Source organism: Lissotriton vulgaris, chromosome 11 (genome assembly GCF_964263255.1).
Source record: "Lissotriton vulgaris chromosome 11, aLisVul1.2, whole genome shotgun sequence".
Taxonomy (NCBI): Eukaryota; Metazoa; Chordata; class Amphibia; order Caudata; family Salamandridae; genus Lissotriton; species Lissotriton vulgaris.
In genome coordinates, this window is record NC_141699.1 from 402,154,812 (window position 1) to 402,180,451 (window position 25,640).

General features: G+C 43.9%; 1 protein-coding gene across 2 annotated transcripts in view; it reads left to right on the plus strand.

Moving 5' to 3' along the window:
* The window catches only part of GCK (glucokinase), a 461,673-nt gene that overhangs the window by 415,767 nt on the left and 20,266 nt on the right, over positions 1-25,640 (plus strand). For both annotated transcript variants that reach the window (XM_086943439.1, XM_086943438.1), the window contains exons 7-9: positions 9,167-9,350; positions 21,525-21,680; positions 22,959-23,192. In XM_086943439.1, the coding sequence (XP_086799565.1) occupies positions 9,167-9,350; positions 21,525-21,680; positions 22,959-23,192 (574 nt within the window). The remainder of the gene's footprint in view (positions 1-9,166; positions 9,351-21,524; positions 21,681-22,958; positions 23,193-25,640) is intronic.

A 25,640-nucleotide genomic window follows, 5' to 3' on the forward strand; every position in this document is an offset into this window, starting at 1 on the left:
ATCCCAAACTGTAAGCGAACTATTGCCATATTTAAGTATTTCTTGACATATCTTAGAGATAGGAAACTATTCCATAAAGGTCAGAGTATTTTAAGAGAGTCCTGAGGGTAATTTATACAAGAGATAGTGCTATCAATGATATCTTGTGGTGGGGTAGGAATTACCTAATGGTGAATCAGACCAGCTAGTATCTGGAGTTGCATCAAAGTCATGATGTGGTAGGGGATGAGGCATGAGGTAATAGATTAGCACAGGTAGTCCGGAGGGCCGTGTTATGCGTATGAGATGAGGTGCTGAGGTTGGTATAGGGAGTCTTATATGTGATGTTATCATAGCATTATCGCAGGTCATTGTGATACAGTGGGTTCTTTTGGGTTTAATTAGGTCAGGTGATGAGGTGACGTTGGTAAGAGTTGTCATCATAAAAAAGACCATCTGAAAGGATAGAGAACCTGACTGGGCCTACTGGGGCCAGGGGGTGGGGGTCTGTGAATATGTGCTATCTTAATAAGAAGGACCAGCAGAAGGTGCAAACCCATCAGGGCAGCAAGACAGTGTAAGCAGAAGTAAAAGGAGAATTATTGTTGTGATTCCTACTTTTCGGAAAAATAACTTTGTCGTGGACCAAATGTAAAAAAAAGTAATCATAGCCTGAATAGTTTACTTTGACAATAAAGGAGAGCAGAAATCAATGTAAAGACTAAGAGAAAGTGAGTGTTCTGTACAAGCAAATATGACAAATTTTCATCATACCTGGAATCAAAGAGGATATGATAAATGGAGGGGGGATTTGCGGAGTGTCCCGCAAGCGGGTGCAGCGAAGTTGTGGAAGGATCTACAGTACGGTGCTATAATGGCCTCCAGGGACCGAGTGGAGGGTACTTGGAATGCAAATGCCCAATAGCATTCGTGGCATGACAGGGAAAGGGATAAGGAATATATCTGCAGCAGGAACTGCTATATGTTACTTTTTTGGTCTTCAAGTCTGGAAAAAGTGCAAACAAGGAAACAATATCTCCATCTCCTGCGGCTTCTGGGGATTAGTGAGAAGGAGATCGCTATTTTCTTTGGTAACCAACAGAAATGGAAATACATCATGCAAGGTGGCAGCAGCCATTTTGAATTTGAAGTGCAATATATGTGTGCCAAAGTTTTCGTAAAAGTAACCATTACATCAAAAGGCGTTTATATCATGCAAGAGGATGCATACATTGTTGTGGCATGATATGTCAGTTGGTTTGTGGAGAGGGTCCGAATGAATTCCAAATGGGTGTACAAGTAAAAACCTTGAATGGAATGGTCTCTCTTAAAAGTCAAAGCGTAGTGGTATTTCTGTGGTGGACATCTTGAATGGCCGTAATGCATTGATTGTATTGCACTCAAATGGAAATAATGTTGATACAATATTTAATTATTTGGCAAACCGATTCTTGTTTTTCATGTCGGATTATCTGAAGTGTGAACTTATTCGGAAAGGCCAATAGTTAGCCGGAACGTATTGGCAGTAACCAAAAGATACTTATAAGAATGAATGAACATACCTTGAATTACTTGATCGGGTATCAGTCCCCATCAGGGTCCATGTGTCTCATGCTTTTTTTATAGTGTATTCACATGGGAACGTATTTAAATACAATAATGCTTTGCCAATTTATATTTTGAGATCTGTAGATAAAGAAGTTTAAACCTATTATGAGCAACCAATAATTAAAACACATATGCATAATGCATTAGAACATTGGAATGTTGAGAGCTCCTTTGAAGACAATGGAGCATCAGCGGCCTCAGTAAACTGGTACAGGCCCTCTGCTTTCAACATTTCAATGTTCTAGTACACAGGCTCTGCCTTTCTCTTTCCCCTGCCTCTCCTAAATATATGGACTGGGCAGAGGAAAGCGAAAGGTAGAGGCTGTGCTGCAGGGCCAACCGGAGCCGTTCCCCTCTTTTCTCCCATAGCTTACAGAGTCACTGAAGCCTTGAAGGAGAAAGGGAATGCTGCTCAGCTCCTGGGTCTCCCTGGCTCGGCTGAATGGGAAAAAACAGTTTAGCCAAGCCCAGGGGCTGATTTCAGCCTCCTTTCACACCTATAGCTCTGAATATTCAACAGGTAAGAGCTGTGGCCCTGCACGCGGCTGTTGAACAATCGCAACAACATGCTGTATATTTACTGTTTAAAGGGCTGATAAATATTGCAGAACGTTACTTGAATATAAAAGGCTGTGAACCATTGTTAACCTCCCAAAAAATTTTTTTTAAAAAACAATCACAGCAACAGCTGAGAATCTAAGGCTTTGGAGCCTCGGGGATTTCAACCCCCTCGGGTCTATGTTTTTCTAATTAGGACAATCTGCCCGTAAGGAGCGGAATGTTCTAATAGCATTATTGCCTGCCTTAGTGCCTATCCCAACCATTAAAGGCACTTTCCCTTGTTGAAGTCCCTTGCCTTCGGCTTGGGCCTTTATCTCTGAAGGCGGGCTTTAATGGCCGGCATAGCCCGCGGGCTATAACACTATAGTCTGGTGTTATTAAGGAATCTACTGTCAGTTGCTAGGAATAAATTAGATGACTGGTTTCAGCAAGGACTCCTCAGCATGGAAGAAAAATATTGTCTGTATATCAATTGTCCTACAATGTCACCCTTTCACCTGTTGCCCCAAATCCATAAAAGGGGAGTTTCTAATACCAGGACATAAAATAATTTCAGGAAGTAACTCTATCTGTTCCAGAATAGGTCAATACATAGATCAATATATTTACCCTTTTACAAAAAAACAAGTGGAAAACGTAGAACGACGGTTTAACAACATTCTAGCAACTGCTGACATTGTAAGTTTCTCCACCACTATCAAACATAACATAGCATTCAAGCAGTAAGAAAGGCATTCAATACCGGATCTGGTCACTACGTGGAATCCAGTAATATAATACTTAATATACTGAGATTTTTCTTAGCAACACTTTTACAGCATTCTACACATGTATCTTTATTGGTGAAATTTTGGCTATGAGATGAAGCCTTCAAAGAATTCCAACTGTTATATTGACAGCATCGTAGTGATGTAGCAGGGATCCAGACAAACCCATTAAAAATATCATACAAATATGAACCAGTATTATTGGTAAATCTGCACCACTTATAACATCTCCAAGGCATAAGTGTTTTTTAGACTTGACCATTTAAATTAAAAACAACAGAATACAAACTAAAATCCAAGGAAAGCCTACACCAGCTAAAACAGTTCTATCTGCTGATAGCTGTCATCCACCAAACACTATATAAAACATGCCTAAGGGTGAAATACTCAGATTCAAGATAAACTGCAATTAAACTGATGTATTTACATAAAAAGCCAAGAACCATGCTGATAGACGTGAAATCCATGGGTGTAAGCAGACACATGTGATTAAAATTACTCAAGAAATAACATCCCTAAATCACATGGAACCTTCTTCAGGAACCAAAGGGACATAGCAATATCAATCCAGAACAAATCAGACTTGCTACCAGTCTCCACACTGGTCACTAAATAATCAGAAAAATACTAAGAAAACAGTGGCAACTACTGATAAGCAACCCCACAGTTCGTAGTAATATTATCATTACGCCACAAATGGGCTTTTGAAGAGCACCAAACTTTGAAAAACTACTGTGACGCTCTGAGTTTACTGACAAACATCATTAACTTACCACATTCTCAAAAAACCTAGTGGCTTCCACACGTGCCATGACTGCTCAGTATGCAAGTTTGGTAGAAATTGTTCCTTTTTAAGAATTCTGTGTAGCCACCCCAAAACAGTGGATAAACTGCAATAGTACATATGTGATCGTTGTAATAAAAATGCCCCTTCCAGAAACAATATATAGGGAGCACCATTAGCCGGATAAAAAATTAGTAAACAGGAGCACTGCCTCAATATCAACAAAAAAGACAGAAAGCTTCCTACATATAATGGAATTATAATTGTGACATCACAAACACACCAGGATCTTAACTTTATTCAGACTTAAACAAATTTGACAAAATCATGTGACGGCGACCAGGAACTACAACTCTGCCCCAGAAAAAAGTGAATGGATTCTAAGAGCGGACACCATAAAAATGGACTTAACAAAGATGCGGAAATTTGCCCTTGGCTACAGTGAACTTGGGAGCTCCTACCCAACCGACTAGCTCCGCTTGGCACACGATCAAACCTTGTACTACTGCAACTGAGCACTGCCATTACCTCATTATCCTTTTTCCAACTTCCCTTACATCTCTGTGTATAAACACAGTATAGCCCCTATGCACATATATATCTTTATTCCTCCATGATACCCATGCTCTAAACATACCCTCACAGTCCTTTGTAGTAGTATGGGCCGTGATGTTCTCTGATATTACTTTTCCACAATTAATGGTTGGGGAGAGAATGTAGCCTTATGGCTAGAGAGATCGACGTTGAAGCTGGGCAACCGGGTTAAAGTCTCGGCAACGACGCTCAACATCCTGTGATTCTGGGCAAATCACGTAATCTTCCTGTGCCTAACAAAAAAGAATATGTCGTCATGTAACGAAACTGGTGCTATGTAAAGCGCACTGATACCCGATATCTTCGGGTCTAGTTCACGCTATATAAAACTCTTAAATTTTTTATTTTTTTTTAATGGTTATTCCGAGACATGATTGTTACTCTATGTATCTGTCTCATAACCAGTTTGAGTGACCTTGATGAAGTATGGTTAATTATGGGCTGGTTTTACTATCCTCTTGCTCATGGCCTCTAACCCCAAATACTATCAATAACTAATACTGTTAATGGCTACTAGATAACATGTATTACTTATAACTATGTTGTAACATGATAAAGGTTTCAAATCCATTCTTCTGCTCAAATAAGTGTAAAACGGAATAAACACACATTTTTAATTTTATTGACAAATGTGATATTTACTGTACATTTCTTACTTCTACCCTACTACATGATGCATATTTTTATTATCTGTCGACCCATAGTAAGGTTACATTTCTTTATATAGCGATCTCAAAACATTAATTGGTTTGACAAAACATTAATTCTCCAGCACTGAATCTTTCATGAATTCACATGCTTGAATTATTCCCCGCCACCAGCATGGGAACAATTCAAGCATGTGCATCTATAAAGATTCCAATGCTGAAAACTGGAGTTACAGGTAAGTAACTTGTTTCTTTATTGTATTCAAATTGTTCCTATGCCATACTAAAAGCCAGAGGTAGCTTCTCTGCTAAGGAGGAGGAGTGTCGTCCCCCGCCAGTGGCCGCAAAATTTGAAAAATAAAGCATGTTTATTATTATCTTATTATTTTTCCTTTCTGCTCACTCTTGTGGGCGGGGCCATCGTGGGGGGCAGTCGCAGAGGAGTGCTGGGAACTGCACTCACTGCGCATGACAGTTTAGCCGGCTGTCTCAGGATGGCCAAACAGTAATGCTCACTGACATCTCCCCAACCTGAGCTGCATTGCCAGGTAAATAGAGTAGAAGAGCTAGGCTCCCAGTCCCCTTTGGAGCGGAAAACAATCTTGTTCAGGCCAATCTCAGCGCTTCTCTCAAGCATGAGAGAAGCGATGCCACTGGCCGCGGAGGAGTCTGGTAGCCTCAGCAGGAAGGAGAAGAGCAGCAATCGGCGAGAAGAAGGTAAGTTCTTTTTTATTGTCTTCCTTCTGCCCCCACTTCACACTCCTCCCCCACTCTGCCGTGAGAGCAGTCCGCTACTGCTCAAAGCATAATATATATGGACCGTTAGGGGAATTAGTACCTGATCGGTGAGTCCAAGATATGTTAAATAATAATTATAATTACCTTTCCATATGATGGGAATGATGTACCTGAATGGTTTTAAAATAAGTATTTGCACGCACTACAGCCGTTTTTTTTAAATATGCTTCTGGTCTATTAAGTGTAGATAGGGAGAAGTATGTGATATCCACTATAGACTCTTCTCTTTAGGCCAAATCCAATAAGTACAAGCTTTAAATGTACCCACTTCAAAAACAAGAACCGGTTTGAAAAATAATTGAATAATGAATTACCATAATTTCTCTGTGCGTAAAATAGATGCAGTGCATTATACGCATTCAAGATACCAAAGAAATACTGTTATGCTTTGACTTGCAAGTGATGGTATTCCATGGAAGGTTTTTACACCCATTCAGACTTTCTTCTGGGTGCTCTCCCCAAACCAACCCATATATCGCCCCACAACAATCTACGCTTTACTTGCACAATTCAAGCTCGTATGGATGTAATGGTTACACTATAAGAAACGTTTGGCAGGCATATACTACACTCTAACATGGTTGCGGCAACCAAGCATGATGTATTTCAATCGGGTTTACTTCACAAAATGGGGACCTCCTTCCAACCATTTAATGAACCCAACAGGAGACCAAGACACCGCTTTCTTGTTGGCACTTTTTCCAGACTTGACTTGATAAAACAGGTAACATATGGCGGCCCCTGCCTTTCCCTGTCATGCCATAGATTCTGTTGGGAATATAAGTGTCATGTAACTCAACCTCTTACCTTGCAGGCCATTTTGGCACCTTACTGTAGATCATTTGGCTGCTATACTACATTTGCTTACCAGACAACTTAATAATCCTCTCCCCATTTATTATATCCTCAATTATTCCAAGTATGATGAGTATTTGTTGTATTTACTGGCACAAAGAATGCTCCCTTCCACTTTACATTGAACTTTACTCTCATTAATTCTCAATTATTCGATTCAGGCTGCCATTGGTTCTGCTACCCTTGGGTCACAACGCAAAGTAACGCACAATGCAATATAGTTATCTTTTCACATCCGATTACATTGACTTGCCTACCTGATTCTTTATACAGGGTTCGCTAATCCTCCTAGTGGTCCTTCTTATTATGATAGCACATATTAACATGACTCCACCCCTTACCCTAGCAGATGCACCAGGTTTGTTGTCTTTCCTGATGGTCTATTTTATGATGACAGCATTACCGACATGGCCTCACCCCTGAACTAATTAAACTGAACAGGATGCACTACATCGCAATTACGTAACATAAGATTATGGCTACATGACTTGTTGGACACCCTATGCCATACCGGTTGTATGACGTTACAACGCATGCCATAACCCCGCATGCCATTACAACGCAAATCCTTACCCCGACTTGCTGTCTGGGGGCCGCTGGAAGTTGGAATAGTATAATTTACTATTTCAACTCCAGTGTGTGCAACAGTAGGGAAGGTATTCGAGTTATATCCAACACCTTCTACCCCCTGCAACAAGCCCTTTGCATTGTAACGACATGCAGTGTAATGGCATGCGTTGTAACGCATGCGTTGTAACAGTTGTTTCCCATGCCATACCACCTCATCTCATATGCATAACAAGGTACTCCAGATTGCCTGTGCTGATCTATTAATTATCTCTTGCCTCATTACCTACCAAATCATGGCTTTGATACCGGCTCGAGATACATAGCTGATTTGATTGACCACTACGTATATCCTCCCCAACCATAACCTGTTAATACATCTGTCTCTTGTACAAATGACCCTCAGACCTCGCTTAGATATTCTAATATTTATAGAATCTAAATAATTCTGTCCATAGTTATCACAGTGTGCACTTTAGTGCCCAAAACTTTACCATTCTTCCCATACACTCCATCTGTATTTGCTATGTCAAGAAATACCTAATTTAATAAATAATCAACTCACAATGTCATGCCCCCTCTGGTCATGGCGATATGCTACTTTTTTTCTACCACGTGTCAGCATGTGTGTTGTGCCCACTGTGAAAATGATGCATGATAATCCCACCGAACTGTTAGTAAAATTACATTTTCTGTTCGCTATGGTGATTACTTTCAGTTCCTCATGAAGGTTCCTACTTGTTTCTATGTGTATTACAGCCTTGAAAGAGCCCCAGGGCTGTATGAGCAGAAGTGGCAATACACGTGTTGGCTGTTCCTATCAAACTAAGTATAAATAAAAGTCATCTATCGAGGATGAATAGTTACAAAACAGCTGTCAACTATCACCTATTATTGTTAATTTATGTTTGATGTAATGCTGCATTTATGCAATGATTAAATAGTATTGGCATTCTTTAATATTAAAAAATAAAGAGGTGGTTGTGCTGTGATGGCCTTGCTCATCCCTGGCAGTGTACATCTGATATGACCGAGTGACTTCATGGCTGCTCCATTTGTGGATTTATTGGCATTTTTGTTTTTATCCTTGATAAGATGTGCGTTCCTGCTTTATCACGCCTTGAATAGGTTTCTGAAAAGAGCTTAAAAATACCTTTTGAATTATTTAAGATTCTTAAGAAAAATGAGATACCCTGAGTATAATTTTGATTTCAGACTGTTTTGTGGGACAAAACGATTACTGAATAGATGTAAAGTGGCTTGTGACATGTCCCTCTCCTGAAAAGGGGATGCACGTTTTCTCTTAGCTGAGCAGCTACCAATTTGCAGCTTGCGTCTTCAAGAGGCACCGAGATGTGTATTGTCCCCTTGAGTAGTTTATCCACATATCACCTTGGCTCACATTTGGTTTTGTATTCACAAGGGAAAAAGTATGTGTTGATCAACTTAGAGTACGTGTATGTGCAATTGTCTTTAGCACTGACACGTGCATTGAGCGATCTGCTCTTTTCACGATGCAGCATTTCCCTCTTAGAAGTGGATTTGAACCACACAGAAGCCGCGTTAGCTGGCACTGGGCAAAGTTTGATGCATGCAACCAACACACACAATCATGAGTAGAGTGCATTTTGTGTGCACAGCACGAGATATGGCATTTTTTGTAATCCGTAAGAGTTTGAGTCATGAGTTTGGAGGCAGCAAGATGTAGGCATAAACTAATATTTGAAGGAATATGTCCAACACCTGCTAGCTTTTGATAAGATTTGTCCTGTCACAAAATCTCCCAGTCGTTGGAGTCTTCGTTTAACCCTTCTATCACCATGATACAACTCAACAAAATACATATTTTATGTTTACTCACGAAGGAAATTTAGCAGATTAAAAAAATATGATCAGAATAAGAGTTAGATCCTTTAGACTGGGCTTTGTTCACACATATGATCTTAGTTAAGATCCTAATTTGCTTTGCCTCTTGTTTCTCTCCCCCCCCCCCTTCCCATCCTCAGGTACTGGCTGCAATGCCTGCTACATGGAGGAGATGGAGAACGTAGAGTTGGTGGAGGGCGAGGAGGGCCGGATGTGTGTAAACACGGAGTGGGGTGCCTTCGGAGACAACGGTGAACTGGAGGACTTCCGGCTAGAGTATGATCGAGTGATAGACGAGACCTCCCTTAACCCCAGCCAGCAGCTGTAAGAGGATAAGAGTTCATGTCACATCTGGGTTTGGTTTCTTTGTAATGTTGTGTGCCACAGTTTCAGGCAAGACTGCGCCCCAGTGGCGATCAAGAGACAGAAGTGCCCAGAACATGGAGATCTGACACCCTGGGTCCACTGGGGCATATTACCAACAAGTAGCGATATTTATCGCTAAATAGGCTTAGCTGCGATTTTTTTATCAATGAGCATCGCTGGAATTTATCGCTGAGATAATGTGCTATTAGCAACGTTTATCTCCAAAGCGATACATTTTCCGGTGATAGCGGCGAAATGCGTGAATATCTCTGAGAATACAGCGATATTCACGCATTAGCGACGAAATGCTCTTAGCCATGTTATCCACCTCCCATTGGATAACATGGCTAAGAACTGGTCTGGGCAGGTGTTAGTATTTGAAGATATTCGCGTTTAGCGCCAATATTTCCATCGCTAACAGTTTGGGTACACCCACTTTGCATGTCATTAGCGATAAATATCGCTAACATGCAAAGCGGACCCCAAACCGCTCGCTATCACCTAAAAGCTGTCGCTAACTGCTGTTAGCGGCAGCTTGCTAATAGGGCAATAGTATTATCGCCGCTTAGCGACCGAAAACGGCTGCAAAAGCAGCAGAAATTCCCTATCGCCACCCTTGATAATATGCCCCACTATCCTCAGCCATGCAGGGAATACTTGCCACTATAATGTCAAGGAAAGTACATATAGTTAAGTATGGTATTTCCACTCTTAACTCCACATCGACTAACCCTGACAATATATGTAACTTCAACGTATGTGGACATGAATTTAAGAATAGTAAATCTATCCTTACTTACGTATACTTACCTTGATAGTTTAGAGGTAGTTGATATTTTACAATTGATATTCTTTTAGGTGGATATTTATAATCTTAATATTCTGTTACAACTCATTTATCATTAGTGGTTCGCATAATATCAGCCCCAACTTACACTGCAAGCCACATCTTCCAGGCTTAGCACTTCGCCAAACTCAAATGACAAGCAAATCGTGACACAGCCATTAGGTCTGAGTTTAAGGTGCTAACACAAACAAGTTTAGCAAAGTAGAGTGAGAGACATGCTTGGGAGCTAGCAGAAGTGAACAGTGAGGATTACTGTTATGATATAGTTCCTCATGCAGTTCAAAGCAAGCAATCAAATGGAGGTGGAAGAATACACCCGAACAGACAGTACATTTACTTGAGAGTTGAATACTCCACTGGGCTGAAGCAAGTCATGTTTGGTAAATTCCTAAGCAAATGGCTGGAAAAGACTGGTCAAAGAAAGCTAATATTCGAAAGGGGTGACCTCAAAAGACAGATATATATATATATATATATATATATATATATATATATATATATATATATATATATATATATATATATATATACATATATATATATATATATATATATATATATATATATATATATATATATATATATATATATATATATATATATATTTAACAATAGGTATGTTTGGCTGCCGGGCTGTCAAGACCCAGATCTAAAAATGAGAGGCTGATTGTTAGCTTATCTGGCAGGAAGTGTATAAAACATCCTTCCCCTCTCTCTTCACTAAACTGATTGTTAATTTCATTCCTGAATAAAGCTAAAACAACTATCTGATCCATTTGATCTCTGGTTTCTCTCTTGATCAATGTTTTTTTTGTGTGTGTTTGTTGTTTGTATTCTTCACTTCTCTATTACCAAGTAGTCTCCAGGCATGCAAGTTATCCACAAGGCCAAAACAGACAAAATAATCTCAATTGCTACCCCTTTTCCATTATACAACGAATTACTGTAATGTATTGTATTGATAGAAAGGGAACTCAACCCCAAAGATTTTTTTAATTGAGATTTCTGTGTATGGAACGGTCATTGGTTGCCTAGTTTTTGACAGCTAAATGTCAGAGGTGTCTCCCTGATGTTGGATCCACCTAATTAATCCCAAAGAAGAAGAAACCTTCTCTTATAGTTCTCTTTTATTGTGTCTTTTATATGTCTGGCCCTCTTTCACTAGCTTGGATACTTCTCACACCTCTCTCACACATGGATTATTAAGAAGCCGAGTATTCAGGGGGTTCAGTCTTGTACAAAGAATGTCAGAGGTAAACAGACTTGTATAATGTGCTACTTGGTGTCTGATCAAAGAAACTTATTCTTTGACTACAAAAAGTCTAAAATGAAGTGGTGGAGGATAACACCAAAAACGAAAATATATAATCTGCTATCTAAGAATCCTATCTGAATCCAGTTGCAAACACTCAACCTCGCAAATCTGCCTTAATTCAAGTTATACTTAATTAACTGTACCCCATACCTAAAGCTTTGCGGTGTCAAACCTGCCGAATTGAGACAATTTTTCCCGCAACTGACCGTGCCACCAGATAGAGACACCCAAAAAGCTCTCTAATCAACCCAACCTAGTAGCGACAATTTGAGACGTGCCTGTTCTCCCAACACACAAACAAAGTCCAGGAGCTCCCACTCATGAAGAACTAAGTTGCCCCATGTCCACACCATAACACAATGCAATACTTTGTCTATGTTTTTCACTAATATAAGTAAAGGGCCAATGCGCAGGATCAGGCTGTGTTCGTCCCAAATGACGGGGGCCCTTGCTCAAATGAAGAAAACCATTGTAGAACAAATTTCAAAGTAAAAACCGTAAAGGTCTTTTTTTTAGAGAAGGCAAAAAGTAGTTAGTCGAATTCAATAATGCATAACAAATAAATCCAATTGTGAGAGTTCATAATGTAAGGGAATTAGCCAGAACGAAAATTTAGTTCAGCAAAGAGCTAGCATAAATCTACTCGACATTTTACTTACTTGGGTTGTCTATTTTGACAACCCAAGCAAGAACTAACATCTGTTATTTATAAGCAATTAGAATTTGAAGAAATGGGGTGACCCCCCTCAATTTAAAAAAACAAGCTTGTATTAATTTTATTTTTTGCTTTCTGTTTGGTTTGTGGGAAGCAGAAGTACACACCATTGTAGCTGTCTAATTTACCTTAAAATGTGATACTGACAGAAACTTATTGAAGAATGGTGACTGCAGCGGTTAGTGGCATTGCTTACCTTACTATACAGTATGAGAAAGGACCCTCTGTCTACTCCTAGAAGGCGAGGTTTTACTTGACTGGAGACACTGGGAGTCGTCTTCTATGGTGGTGGCAAAAATATCTGGCAGGAAAGAAAGGTTACATTGAAGATCATCTGTCTCCTTGCATAGGCGCAGGCTGCTCCCTTATTTGCACTGCTGGATGTGGCATAGGCGGTTAGAAATATTAACTTTATCAAGGTGCTTGCATGGGTCATTCCCCAAGTGGAAGGTCTTTTGAATGTCATCCATCTACTTCTAGGATTTAATTTTAAATATTCTGGGGAGCTGGCTCTAGTAATTATAGAAAACTGATGAGAGGAGCTACGTGGTCGCTGCATGACCTGTGTTCAGGCACTTATTGTCGTTGGAATCTGTTTGTGAGGAATGATTGAGTCTATCATAATGGTTTGGTTGAGATTATCTACCTACTTGTGATAGCCTGTATGTTTTGTTTTTAAAGGCAACAACTCATGGATGTGTTTGAGACAGTGTAGACTGCACTGAGGAGAATGTATCTGTGTTTGCAGAATGAACTATGCAGCTACAAGTCCTCTCAAAAATCTTGCTGTCCAACAGTGCTTATGGAAAGGGGCGACCACTCGGTCCCCCCGAACGTATGGCAGAGTACCACGATCCCCCCGGGAAGCCATCTTGGGCGGGAGGCGAGTCTCGGCTGGTATGCCCGAAGCGGCGTAGCCGGGGCGCGCCTTTTCCCGCCCTAGAGTGGGTTGGCCTAGACACTGACGCAGCTGGCCACGCCCTAGGGGCAGGCAGGGGCGGGTTTACGCCCGCCCTGAAGACGGATAAAAGGAGAAGCAAGATCCGAAGGCATCCTCTTGTTCCTGTGCTCTGAAGCTGCACCTCCTCGCTGCACGTGAGCTCGAGACGGAACGAAGAGCCAATTTTGAGCGTTGTAATCGTTCTTGTTTGTTTTACAGATACTCTGTTGGAGAATGCCGAAGAAGGCGGGAAAGCGCATGACTACCGAACAGATGCTGCGTGTTCTCATGAAGGAGATGACCGAACTAAAGAGGCGAGTGGATAAGAACGAGGAAGGGGGACCAAAACGTCCTTTGGCGGGAGCAGCCCCGGGAGGGAAAAACAAGAGGCCCAGGAGGGGAGCAGCGGGAGAAGACATCCCGGGTCCCAGTGCCCCGCTCGAGGCACCAACTCCCGTGCCGAAGGAAGGGAATCCGATTCCCGTTGTGGTCACCCCCGTGTCCGAGGAAGATATGCCGCCCGAGCTGGCAGCACAATTGGCAGCGTGGTTGGGAAAAGGTAAAGAGGGCGCCACGGCTGTCGACGCACAGGAGCTAATGAAGCAACTGCGTGAGTCACGGGAAGCAGCGAAGGTGTCCACGCCGGCTGCAGCAGTAGAGAAGCCGCAGGGGACGGGTTCAGTAGCAGAGACAACGTCTGGTGCAGGTAAGCGGCCATTGCCGATTGCGAGGGATGAGTCGGCTCCCTCTCGTAGGGAAAAATTGGGTCAGCATGTTCCTTTGGCTATTAAGGAAAAGATATGGGCAGGGGAGTATGTAAACATATTCTCGTTGCTTACTGATCACTATGAGATGGAGCATGTCAAGGGCCAGAAGGAGCTCATGCATCCGAGTGTTTGGCGCGCAAAAATGGCCGCCTTTAAGGTAAATGAAAACATTGGCAATTGGGGCCAAGCGTGGGGGGTTTTTACATCGATCTTGGGGGAGCGAAGGCCTGATCTGTTACCCGAATTGCCGATTTATCAATCACGAATCATGGGGTACTCGGTATCACACGAGGGTAATCATTGGCTCTGCTATGATAACCTGTTTAGAAAAGCTAAAGAACACGATAAAAACTTAACATGGGATTGTTATGATTCTGTATCATGGTCCAAAATGAAGGAGACTGGTATGTTAAAATTGCCATTAGTGGGGAGTGTCGTCGGCGAGTCTTCCCGCCAGTATGCGGGGACGCCCTTTCGGTCAGGTGCGGGTACAGACAATTACTCGAAGCCTGCCGGTAACACAGGAAAAAGGGGGGTTTGTTGGAACTTCAACAGGGGTAAATGTACTAGGCCCCAGGGATCATGCAAATTTAGACATGAATGTAGTGGGTGTGGGCAATCATCCCATCCTGAGTCCACGTGCAGAGCCAAAACGGGTGATAACGGGGGTAGAGGAGGCGCCAAACAGGTCTAACATAGTCCGAGGGGCGCCTTTACCTACCCCGATTGATACCGTGGCAATGATTCCTTGGCTCAGTGAATACCCGGATCGTGCTTCTGCTGGGGTGTTGCGGAACGGGTTTTCTTATGGTTTCCGCATCCCAGTGGGGGACTTTCAGGGTGCATCGAAATGTAAAAATCAGCTATCGGTCTTTCAGCATACGACTGTGGTACAGAATAAGATCAGGAAGGAGGTGGCTCGAGGTCGAGTCGCCGGTCCGTTTAGTGTACCACCGGTTCCTAATTTTGTTTGTTCCCCGTTAGGTGTGGTCCCAAAGAAGGACCCGGGTGAGTTTCGGCTGATACATAATTTATCAGCCCCACGAGGTCTCTCCGTCAATGAAGCGATAGACCCGGAAGTGTGTTCGGTGCGGTACGCATCATTCGATGAGGCCGTAGCCATTTTGAATCGCCTGGGGCCCGGGGCGCTGATGGCTAAATCTGATATCGAGTCAGCGTTCCGGTTGCTCCCGGTACATCCAGACGATCAGCGTCTCTTAGGTTTCATGTTTCAGGGTCATTATTACATGGATAGGTGTATGCCGATGGGGTGCTCTATATCTTGTGCCTATTTTGAAAAATTCAGTAGCTTTCTACAATGGGTCTTCACAAGGAAGACAGGTTTCCGAAATGTGATGCATTACCTGGATGATTTTTTGTTCTTGGGGGCGGCCGGGGACCCGGAATGTGGGCAGGCTTTAGCACAGTTTTGTGACTTGATGAATCGGTTTGGCGTGCCATTGGCACCAGGTAAGACTGTGGGGCCTTCCACGTGCCTCGAGTTTCTGGGGATCGAGTTAGACTCCGCAGAAGGTTGTTTTCGTTTACCAGCTGACAAAGTGTCAAAGTTCAGGACATCCCTGCAGATGTGTATAAGGGGACCTAAGGTTAGGCTGCATCAATTACAGCAGTTAGTTGGCCAGTTGAATTTTGCCCTGAGGGTTATACCAATGGCCCGCCCCTTTTCCCGTTCGATCGCTCAAGCCATGGTCGGCCTGAAGGAGGGCCATCATCGCACAAGGCTCTCGGCAGAGGTCCGCCAGGACATGCGCATTTGGTTGGCATTTCTGGCGGATTTCAATGGTCGAGTCGTCTGGAACAAACCAGCCGTGTCCTCTGAGGAGCTGGGGTTGTGGACAGATTCGGCGGGGAGCATAGGTTTCGGTGCCATATTCGGCACGAGATGGTCTGCACAAAAGTGGCCGACATGGTGGCATGACAGTGGACTGACAAGTAACATTGCTTTCCTGGAACTTTTCCCCATTTTAGTGGCCCTTAGAACTTGGCCCGAAGGGTTCAGAGATCACTCGGTGGTATTTTGGTCTGACAATATGACCGTGGTCGAGTGTATCAATAGCCAGGCAGCACGATGCAAGTGGATTTTGAGACTGCTCAAAGAAATTGTTTTACTTTGTATGCAATTGAATGTGTTATTCAGAGCAAGACATGTCCCAGGGGTAATGAACCAGGCGGCTGATGCACTGTCTCGTTTTCGTATACAGGCTTTCTGGGGTTTCCTTCCCACAGCGGACCCGGAGCCGGCACCCTTTCCCGAAGCTCTCTGGTCTCTCGGTGCCCCGAACTTCGTAACCTCGTGGGAGAGAGTTTAGCTCCCAGGACAAGGAAGGCATATGAAGGGGCGTTCCGGTCCTATTTGGCCTTTTTGGGTACTGATAGGGAGGAGCTTTGGGGCCAGGAAGAGTGGGTGGTGGATTTTCTGATGTCCTTACATCGGGTCGGGAAATCGGTGGCCACGGCTCAGAGACATCGGGCGGCCATTTCCTTTGTTGCCAGGGCTCACGGGATCCAGGATCCGACAGCGTCTTTCATTGTACAGAAAGCGCTACGGGGGTGGCAACGCCTTGAGGGTCGCAGAGTAGATGAGAGGCGCCCGATAGGTTTGGATAGGCTGGCCCCGTTATTGTCCAGTCTCCCTGCTACGTGTTCGTCTCAGTTTGAGACGGTGTTATTCTGAGCCGCTTTTACGCTGGCATTCCATGGGGCTATGCGGGTAAGCGAATTAGTGGCGAGGAACAAGCAGGATGTGACAGGAGGATTGTGCCAGGAGCACGTCCAGATCAGAGGGGAGACGATGACGGTCTCGTTTGTCAGGTCTAAGACCGATCAAAGTGGGATGGGTGACTGCGTAATCATACGCAGGATTCCCGGGTCCTCCATGTGCCCGGTAAGGTGTCTAGAAGATTATTTAGCACGAAGGGTGGCATCATGGGGGGGGACCTTGTTGAGACACGCTGACGCCACCCCACTGACAAAGTTTCAGTTTCAGCGGGTGCTTGCGATGTCGATTGCCGCTGCGGGCTTGAACCCGGGCGAGTTTGGGACCCATTCCTTTCGGATAGGGGCTGCTACAGAAGCAACAGCCAGGGGTCTGGATGTTGAACAAGTTAAACGGGTGGGGCGTTGGTCCTCCAATTGTTATAAGAGGTATGTGCGGTTGCACATGTTGTGAAGCTGTAGCAATGTACTCACGCTTCTTGTTTTTGTTTGGTTTTCAGTTGCGCAAGCCTACGAGGCGGGGCGGACTTTGCAGTCGACCCTACACCGGGCCAGCGGTCAGACATCACCGGCTGTGAGAAAGGAGGTGTGGGTTGTGGGCCACTCATACGTGAGGCGTGCCGCAGACGTATTCAAGGCAGGTGATATGATTCACGTAGCTGGGGAATACGGGTACAGTGTGTCCTTCTACGGAAGAGGCGGGCTCTGTATTGACCAGTTTCAATCATTTTTTGAGGGTTTGCTAGGGCGGACGAGGTCACCGCCGTCTGTAGTGATAGTACATCTTGGGGGTAATGATTTGGTCACCACTGGTAGACGACTTCTTCTTGAGGCGATGCTTTCCACTGTAAGTTGGTTAGCGAGGAGAGTTCCAGGGTGCACAATTGCATGGTCCCATATGATCCCACGAAAAGTGTGGCGGGGGGCTATTTCGGTTCCTGCTCTAAATCATTCTGTTAGGAAGCTTAATAACAAAGTGAGTAGGTTGTTCCATTCCAAGACACTGCATGCTATTTCCCATGGGTGTATTAATGATGACAGTATGTATTTGGGGGATGGAGTGCATTTGTCTCGGGTGGGGAATGAGTTACTCATAGGAGACTTCTTAGCATGGCTAAAAACGTTACACCATGACCTTTAGGTAGGAGTGTTGTGGGGGGTCCGGATAGCCGGTCAACTATCCGGCCTGTGGCGGTAAGGTCATGATCGGTGAGCACTAATTGGAAGATCCCTATGAGTGGGCGTCACCCAGCACGGATGGGAGCGCTCGGGGGAGGTGGCCATTGGCCCCTCAACGGGGAGGCGGTCCCTTCTAAGGATGGGTCGCCGAAAGAAGAGGAAAGGCGGTCAAGGCCCCTTCCTGGGTAGGAGGGGTTACAGCCCCCTCCTGGGGAATTTCCCGGGGCCAGGACGTCTGCGACGGCAGATATGGTAAGTTGTGTGGGGTTTGGGGGGAGGTCTACGCTACCTTCTAGATACCTCACACGAGTCCTCGTACGACCTCTAAGTGGCGACGAGTTTTATTGGGGCCCCCGTCAAGTCAAGGGAAATTGGTAATTGCACTTGAGGTACGCCTCTGGGCCGCCCCTCACAAGTGAGGGCGATATTTCTGGGTTAGGGATCTTGACACCGGTTACGACCTTGCCGTTGGCCCTTAAACGTTAGGATGTACAATTTCAAAATTTCAAGTAAATGTTTTGCAGGATGTTAGTTCGGCTAGGAGAACCTTTGTATTAGAGACTCTGTTAAGGTTAGCCAAACATCGCAATGTGGTAATGAAATTGTACATAATATGAAACTGTTTATTTAATGTTTTAATTTTGTTTCATATTTTAATAAATACGGCCGGGGGGGTTACTCCCTCCCGTCTTCCAAAGACTTCAGAACTGTTTCCGGTTTCCCATCCTTGGGGATTGTGTTGAGAGGGGGTGGCGGGTATCTCAGCCATATGGAAAGGGGCGACCACTCGGTCCCCCCGAACGTATGGCAGAGTACCACGATCCCCCCGGGAAGCCATCTTGGGCGGGAGGCGAGTCTCGGCTGGTATGCCCGAAGTGGCGTAGCCGGGGCGCGCCTTTTCCCGCCCTAGAGTGGGTTGGCCTAGACACTGACGCAGCTGGCCACGCCTTAGGGGCAGGCAGGGGCGGGTTTACGCCCGCCCTGAAGACGGATAAAAGGAGAAGCAAGATCCGAAGGCATCCTCTTGTTCCTGTGCTCTGAAGCTGCACCTCCTCGCTGCACGTGAGCTCGAGACGGAACGAAGAGCCAATTTTGACCCACCCACCAGCCCCTGATGACAGCAAGTGGTTTTTGATTAAAGTTGATGGACAACTCTGATTGTCGTTTACAGGTCGTGGTATTATCATGATGATTTTGAGTATGTAATAAAGAATGTCGATTTATGTGTTGCAAATAAAAGAAATTCTGCTTTAGTGTTCATTGGTAAGCATGCTTTTAATAAAAGTATAGTTGCTACTGTATTTTAGTTTAATCATTTAGTTAGCATTGTGGTATTTATTTTTGGTCGGGCGGTAAGGTCATGATCGGTGAGCACTAATTGGAAGATCCCTATGAGTGGGCGTCACCCAGCACGGATGGGAGCGCTCGGGGGAGGTGGCCATTGGCCCCTCAACGGGGAGGCGGTCCCTTCTAAGGATGGGTCGCCGAAAGAAGAGGAAAGGCGGTCAAGGCCCCTTCCTGGGTAGGAGGGGTTACAGCCCCCTCCTGGGGAATTTCCCGGGGCCAGGACGTCTGCGACGGCAGATATGGTAAGTTGTGTGGGGTTTGGGGGGAGGTCTACGCTACCTTCTAGATACCTCACACGAGTCCTCGTACGACCTCTAAGTGGCGACGAGTTTTATTGGGGCCCCCGTCAAGTCAAGGGAAATTGGTAATTGCACTTGAGGTACGCCTCTGGGCCGCCCCTCACAAGTGAGGGCGATATTTCTGGGTTAGGGATCTTGACACCGGTTACGACCTTGCCGTTGGCCCTTAAACGTTAGGATGTACAATTTCAAAATTTCAAGTAAATGTTTTGCAGGATGTTAGTTCGGCTAGGAGAACCTTTGTATTAGAGACTCTGTTAAGGTTAGCCAAACATCGCAATGTGGTAATGAAATTGTACATAATATGAAACTGTTTATTTAATGTTTTAATTTTGTTTCATATTTTAATAAATACGGCCGGGGGGGTTACTCCCTCCCGTCTTCCAAAGACTTCAGAACTGTTTCCGGTTTCCCATCCTTGGGGATTGTGTTGAGAGGGGGTGGCGGGTATCTCAGCCATATTACATTCAGGATCATAAATACTTTCATCACGCAGATGGCTTTGGCCATGCCCCTGCATGACCTAAGAATGAATTTAGTATATGTTTATTACAATGAAACAATGGGGGGCCACGGGTGTGGTGGGTTTATTTCTAATTGATTAGATAGTACGGTTGTTTAATGTTATTGTTGTGGGATAATGATATTTAGGAATTGAAAGTCATATGACATATGATTCACTTTTGATCCCAGCTTCAGTGATTCTTGAAGAATAGATTTTTTTTGCGTCAGATGCTGTCTTTTGTATCTCTTTACATGTTTGTTTGTGTTTGAATTCACTGCAGCAGTACACATGGCATTCTATGTTATGATTTATCCTCCAGAAGTTAGGTAATTTCTATCTGAGTTAGTTGCTGTTATTGTCCATAACAGACCTTCTACCATGCTCTATAAATGGTGCTACCATGCCGTGTTTAGTCTCTATGTCAAAAGAGAATGCTTGTAGGAAACCTTTGACTCAATGTCAGTCAGTCAGTAAAACTTTATTCGGATTTTTACAACCATAAAAGTATACACTTAAGCAGCATATCATTCAATAAAAAAGCAAATCAGAGTCATGGAATATATAATACATTTCTTAAGCCTATAATTCACATATCCATAAAATAATAAATACATATCCTAGCATTTATTTTTTAAAACAAGCTATTCCATTTTTGAGTCACAACGACCTTCATGTATGTCTTACACCATACTTCTATCCCTAGACACCTCATTCTCCCTGTCGCTTAAAAGATCTATATCTCGTCAATGCTCTTCACATTTAAGGAACTCTTTAACTTTATTTAGATATTTCCCAATGCCACAGGCTATATCTAAATTCATTATTCCCACTAAGAGGTTTACAGCTTGCATCCTATTTTTAATATCATATTTCTTAAAACTCGGGCCTAAAATCTCTCTTCGTATATCTAACATCCTCCAAGAATCTAGTAGTATATGTAGAGTATCACAAGTAGTAGTGGGTGCATTTTCCATTACTGGTTATTATAAAGTTTTTTACCCCTTTATTTGCGTAACAATGGTTTATCCCAATTCTCAGTCTTAGCACTTCACGCCTTAGCTGACAGCTAGGTAGCCTGCCTGTATAGGGGTAATGTAAATCATTTTTCCATGCTGAGGCCATATGGGAAACTAAGTTTTCCATGATAGGTACTCTTGATCAAGGGTTAGAGACACTTCTATTCCCAGGATCCTAACGAGTTTTACCTGTTGACCATGATCAAGAGAAAGGCTCCTGAAAGGTCCTGTGGGAGCTTTGTTGCATAAGTTGTAAAGGCGGAGCTGTCCACCTGTATGCATGTACCCCTTCCTATGTATGGTGAAGAGAGGAACAACCAGAAATCTGTATAATTATATACTTAGGGATATCTGTGTTCATGTCCCTTCAGTGCTTCCTGCCTCCAGGCTCTCTTTGGGGTTAGGGTTGTGGTATCCGAAGTTAACAGAAGTGCTATTCAATGGTTGCTTTCTCTCACCTCCGTAGGTATGAAAAGATCATCGGGGGCAAGTACATGGGGGAGCTGGTGAGGTTGGTCCTTGTGAAACTTGTCAACGAAAGCCTACTCTTCAGCGGTGAAGCCTCTGACATGCTGAAGACACGGGGCACCTTTGAGAGCCGCTACGTCTCCATGATTGAAGGGTGAGCATCCCAGTTACTAACCATTTGTATGTTCTTACAACGCATTCCGTTGCAATGCATGCCTTTACCACGCATGCGTTACAACGGAATGGTTTTTCTACGCATAACCTTTTCCTCGATTTCTTCCGTGGTGACGTCGGATGTGGTTAAGAGGAAGCGGAGGTTTCTTTCCGTTTCCTCTTAAACGACGTCGTTTTCCTGCACATCTCGACGTTTCTTCTGGTGAGTTTTTTTTGGGGGGGAGACACCCCCAAGCCCTTCTTTTTTTTACCCTTTACCACACATGCCTTTACTACGTACCTCATAGTAAAGGTATGCGTGGTAAAGGCTTTCGTGGTAGCCACGCATGCGTGGTAATGCATGCGTGGTTAAGGTATTCTTGGAAACGGCCGCGTTTTAGTGGCCGTTTCCCTTACTAACCACAAAGAGACATTGTGAAATACAAGAGGCAGGAGTTAATGGAAGCAAGGAGAAACAGAGATAAAGGAATGGAAACTGGAAGAAGAATTAATGTAGGAAAACAGGGACAATGGGTTTCAGAAGGGCAGAGAGGGCAAGAACTGCATATGTGCCAACTTTGGTCCTCTAACATCCACAAATAGAACAATAGCCAAAAACCTGCCATGCTAATGCATTCTCAGAAATATAAGAGAAAGGGCTGAGGCTTATAACAGGCCGCTATTGCTGATGCAGAGCCCTGTAAGTGCTTAGGACCTCAGCACATTATAATTCTGGAGAAAGCCAAAGACAATAAATGTAGCTTGTCCTCCTTGTACAAAAGCTCACCATATGCTGAGCTATACAGTAGTAAAGCTAACAAGTCACTCATTGTGCAAAAGGAAGGGAATTACAAAGCAAAAAGTTGTTTTATTTCACATACTAGTGGGAGATTCCTATTGACTGTATGTAAAGCTTTTCACACTACGAAATCCTGCATATCTCCGCTTTAGGTGTTAATATTTCCTCTGCCCTCTCTACATGAGATTGTCTTATCTGCCTACAATGTAAGTAGCAGCATCACCTGTACATTACAGCCACATCTGCTGTCTCCCATAAGGTTAGATCTATTAGTCATCGTGCTATCAAACTAGTTATCAAGCTGCCTATTAGTGTGTAGAGCTTCAATCCCACTAGGAACAACAGGAGATCTGTTTAAAGAATAGCTTTCTAGAATGCTTAGTAAACTGCGACCTAACAGGCACGCCAATGTTTATGCTGAATAGGCTATAGCACAGTCATCCATGCTAATGTCTGTTTCACTCCCCTCTGCCACTACAGGGACTCTGAGGACCGCAAACAGACGTACAACATCCTTACTTCACTTGGGCTACTACCCACCACAACGGACTGTGAAATTGTGCGAATGGCATGCGAGAGCGTCTCCACACGGGCAGCACAGATGTGCTCCTCGGGTTTGGCAGCTGTAATCAACCGAATGCGTGAATATCGCCACGAAGATGTGCTGAGGATCTCAGTGGGGGTGGACGGGTCAGTTTACAAGTTGCATCCCAGGTGAGATGGTGTCCTGGCCCCTGAAAGCCACTGCTTGACATGGGTATTCAGACAAAATATTGAGTTGAAAATATTGATGTACAAGAAATCCATACTCTTCAAATACAGAGACACAAACACAGGTTGACCACCTTAGTCCATACATGCTATGTTGTACTGGGACAAACAGACAGCCTAGGTCGTCGGTTCCTGCCCAGGAATTAGGATGTGACCGAACCCTGTTCTGTAGTAATCCTATTCCTTACAATGGGAGCATGCATTCCGAATGGAATGCATGCTCTCACTGTAAAGAGCAGAGGTGCAGTTCATCCCTGCACCCCTTGGCAGGCACCTCAGGCACCTTCGGCAGCCTTGCACCCATGGGGGTCCTGCTGGGGGCCCCCAAAGGCAGATTCACAATGCCTTTCTGTGTCAGAAAGGCCAGCACAGAAAGGCAGTGAGATCTGCCATTGTAATCCCTCGCCCCGAAAGAGCCGGCTGAGGGATTACTGCAGGGTTTCCGAATGGGAGACAGGCTCTCCGAGCCCGTCAGAGGCCATTCAGAAAACCAATTCGGATTCCCTCAAATTTCACCTAGGCTACAGTCTACCACAACCATTGACTATAAGTGGCACTTTGTAATTTTTGGCGCTATTCCTACTTAGGTCGAATATATTGGTATTCAGTCAATGCTGACCACAAAAGCACATATAAAGATGACAAAATAAAACAGAACTAAAAATGCATACATGTAAAAATACATTAGGATATAAAGTGCAAAACGGCATATTAAAATATGGACACAGTCTCCCACCACCTCCTCATCCAAAGACTTCACCACATCTGCATCAAATGCAACGCCCTCAAGCTACTAATCTCTGTTCTCACCGAGCACACTCAGAGTATCCACCTCCCACCGTACAGCTCTGACACCAAGAGCATCATCTTCAGCGTTTCCCAGGGCTTCTCACTCAGCCCCACACTGTTCAAAATCTACATGACTCTGCTGGCACCTATTGCTCGCAGCCACACTCCCAACATCATATCCTACGCTGGAGACACCCAGCTCATACTCTCCCTCACCAAAGACACGGACACCACTAGAGCGAACCTCCAGAACGCCATGATCAATGTCGCCAACTGGATGAGAGCCAACTGCCTCAAACTCAACACTGACAACACCAAAGTTCTCTTCTTCGGAAGACCCCCCTCACCGAGGAGCAATCCCTGGTGGCCCTCCGGCCTTGGACCAGCACCTACCCACACCACTCACGCCCGCAACCGTGGAATCATCCTCGACAGTGAGCTCTCCATTAGACAACCGCCCAACTCGGTTGCAACCACCTGCTTCAACACCCTCATAATGCTCCGTAAAGTCTTTCGATGGATCCCAACCGACACCAGAAGAAGCGTCATACAAGTCCTCATCACCAGCCAACTGGACTATGGGAGCACCCTCTATGCCGAAACCACCACCCTCTATGCCAAGTTCCTCCAAACAATCCAGAATGGAGCAGCAAGAAACATCCTGGACCTGACAACAAAAACCTCAAAAGGATGCGCTATGTTAACATGGAAAATCGGGGCCACCGCGAACGCCAGTAGAATGTCAATCTGCATAGATCATAAATTAGATAATACCAATGCAGGTAGTCTCAAAACTCTAATATAAGAAGAAGATATGTTATAGACAATATCGAAACAAGAGATTAATACAAAAGCAGCGTGGTTATACTAATAGGTAACTGGCGCAAAGGGTTTAGATTCGTACTAAGTGATAGATAAGTTTTATGACGGTGCTCAAAGGGATGGAGAACCACAAAACTCCATAGATCGAGAGACAATCTCTTACAACACAATTTCTGACTCCCAAGCACACGTATGTTAATAAATACGGTTTCCCTTTTTCAATAACACACATATTTCATATGCAGAAAAGTACAGATCCACAATTTCAATCTTTAAATCAAGTTCTTGTCTTGTTTTATTCGGACTTCTTCCAAACAGCAAACAACAGCCAACGCGTTTCGTCGCTTTAGATAGTAGTTCTGCGACTTTCTCAAGGCTGTACAAGATAAACATGCAAAATTTGTGTCGTATTTCTCCATAGTAATTACTCTTTCATAATCAAAAGCACATTATAAAATTCCCACAATCTTAATCCTTGCTCACCAATTGTGGAGAAAAACATTCACTGTTTTATTCTTTTAACAGTATTTGCCACAACATAGGCAAATACGAAATTCAGTATACAACAGAGAACCACGTGATGGAGAGAGCGGAAACAGAATGTTTCCAATGGTCCGTAAGATCTCAACCTTATCTCCCATACGAGGAGCTTTACAGCATAAAATTTATAGAAACTCGATAGTAAGCCCGTGTTAGAAAAGCATGTTCCAGTGCTCTTGATACCCAAAATAATGGTGTATTGTTCCATGCAAGAAAAGAGATGCCGGGGTGTAGGGAAAG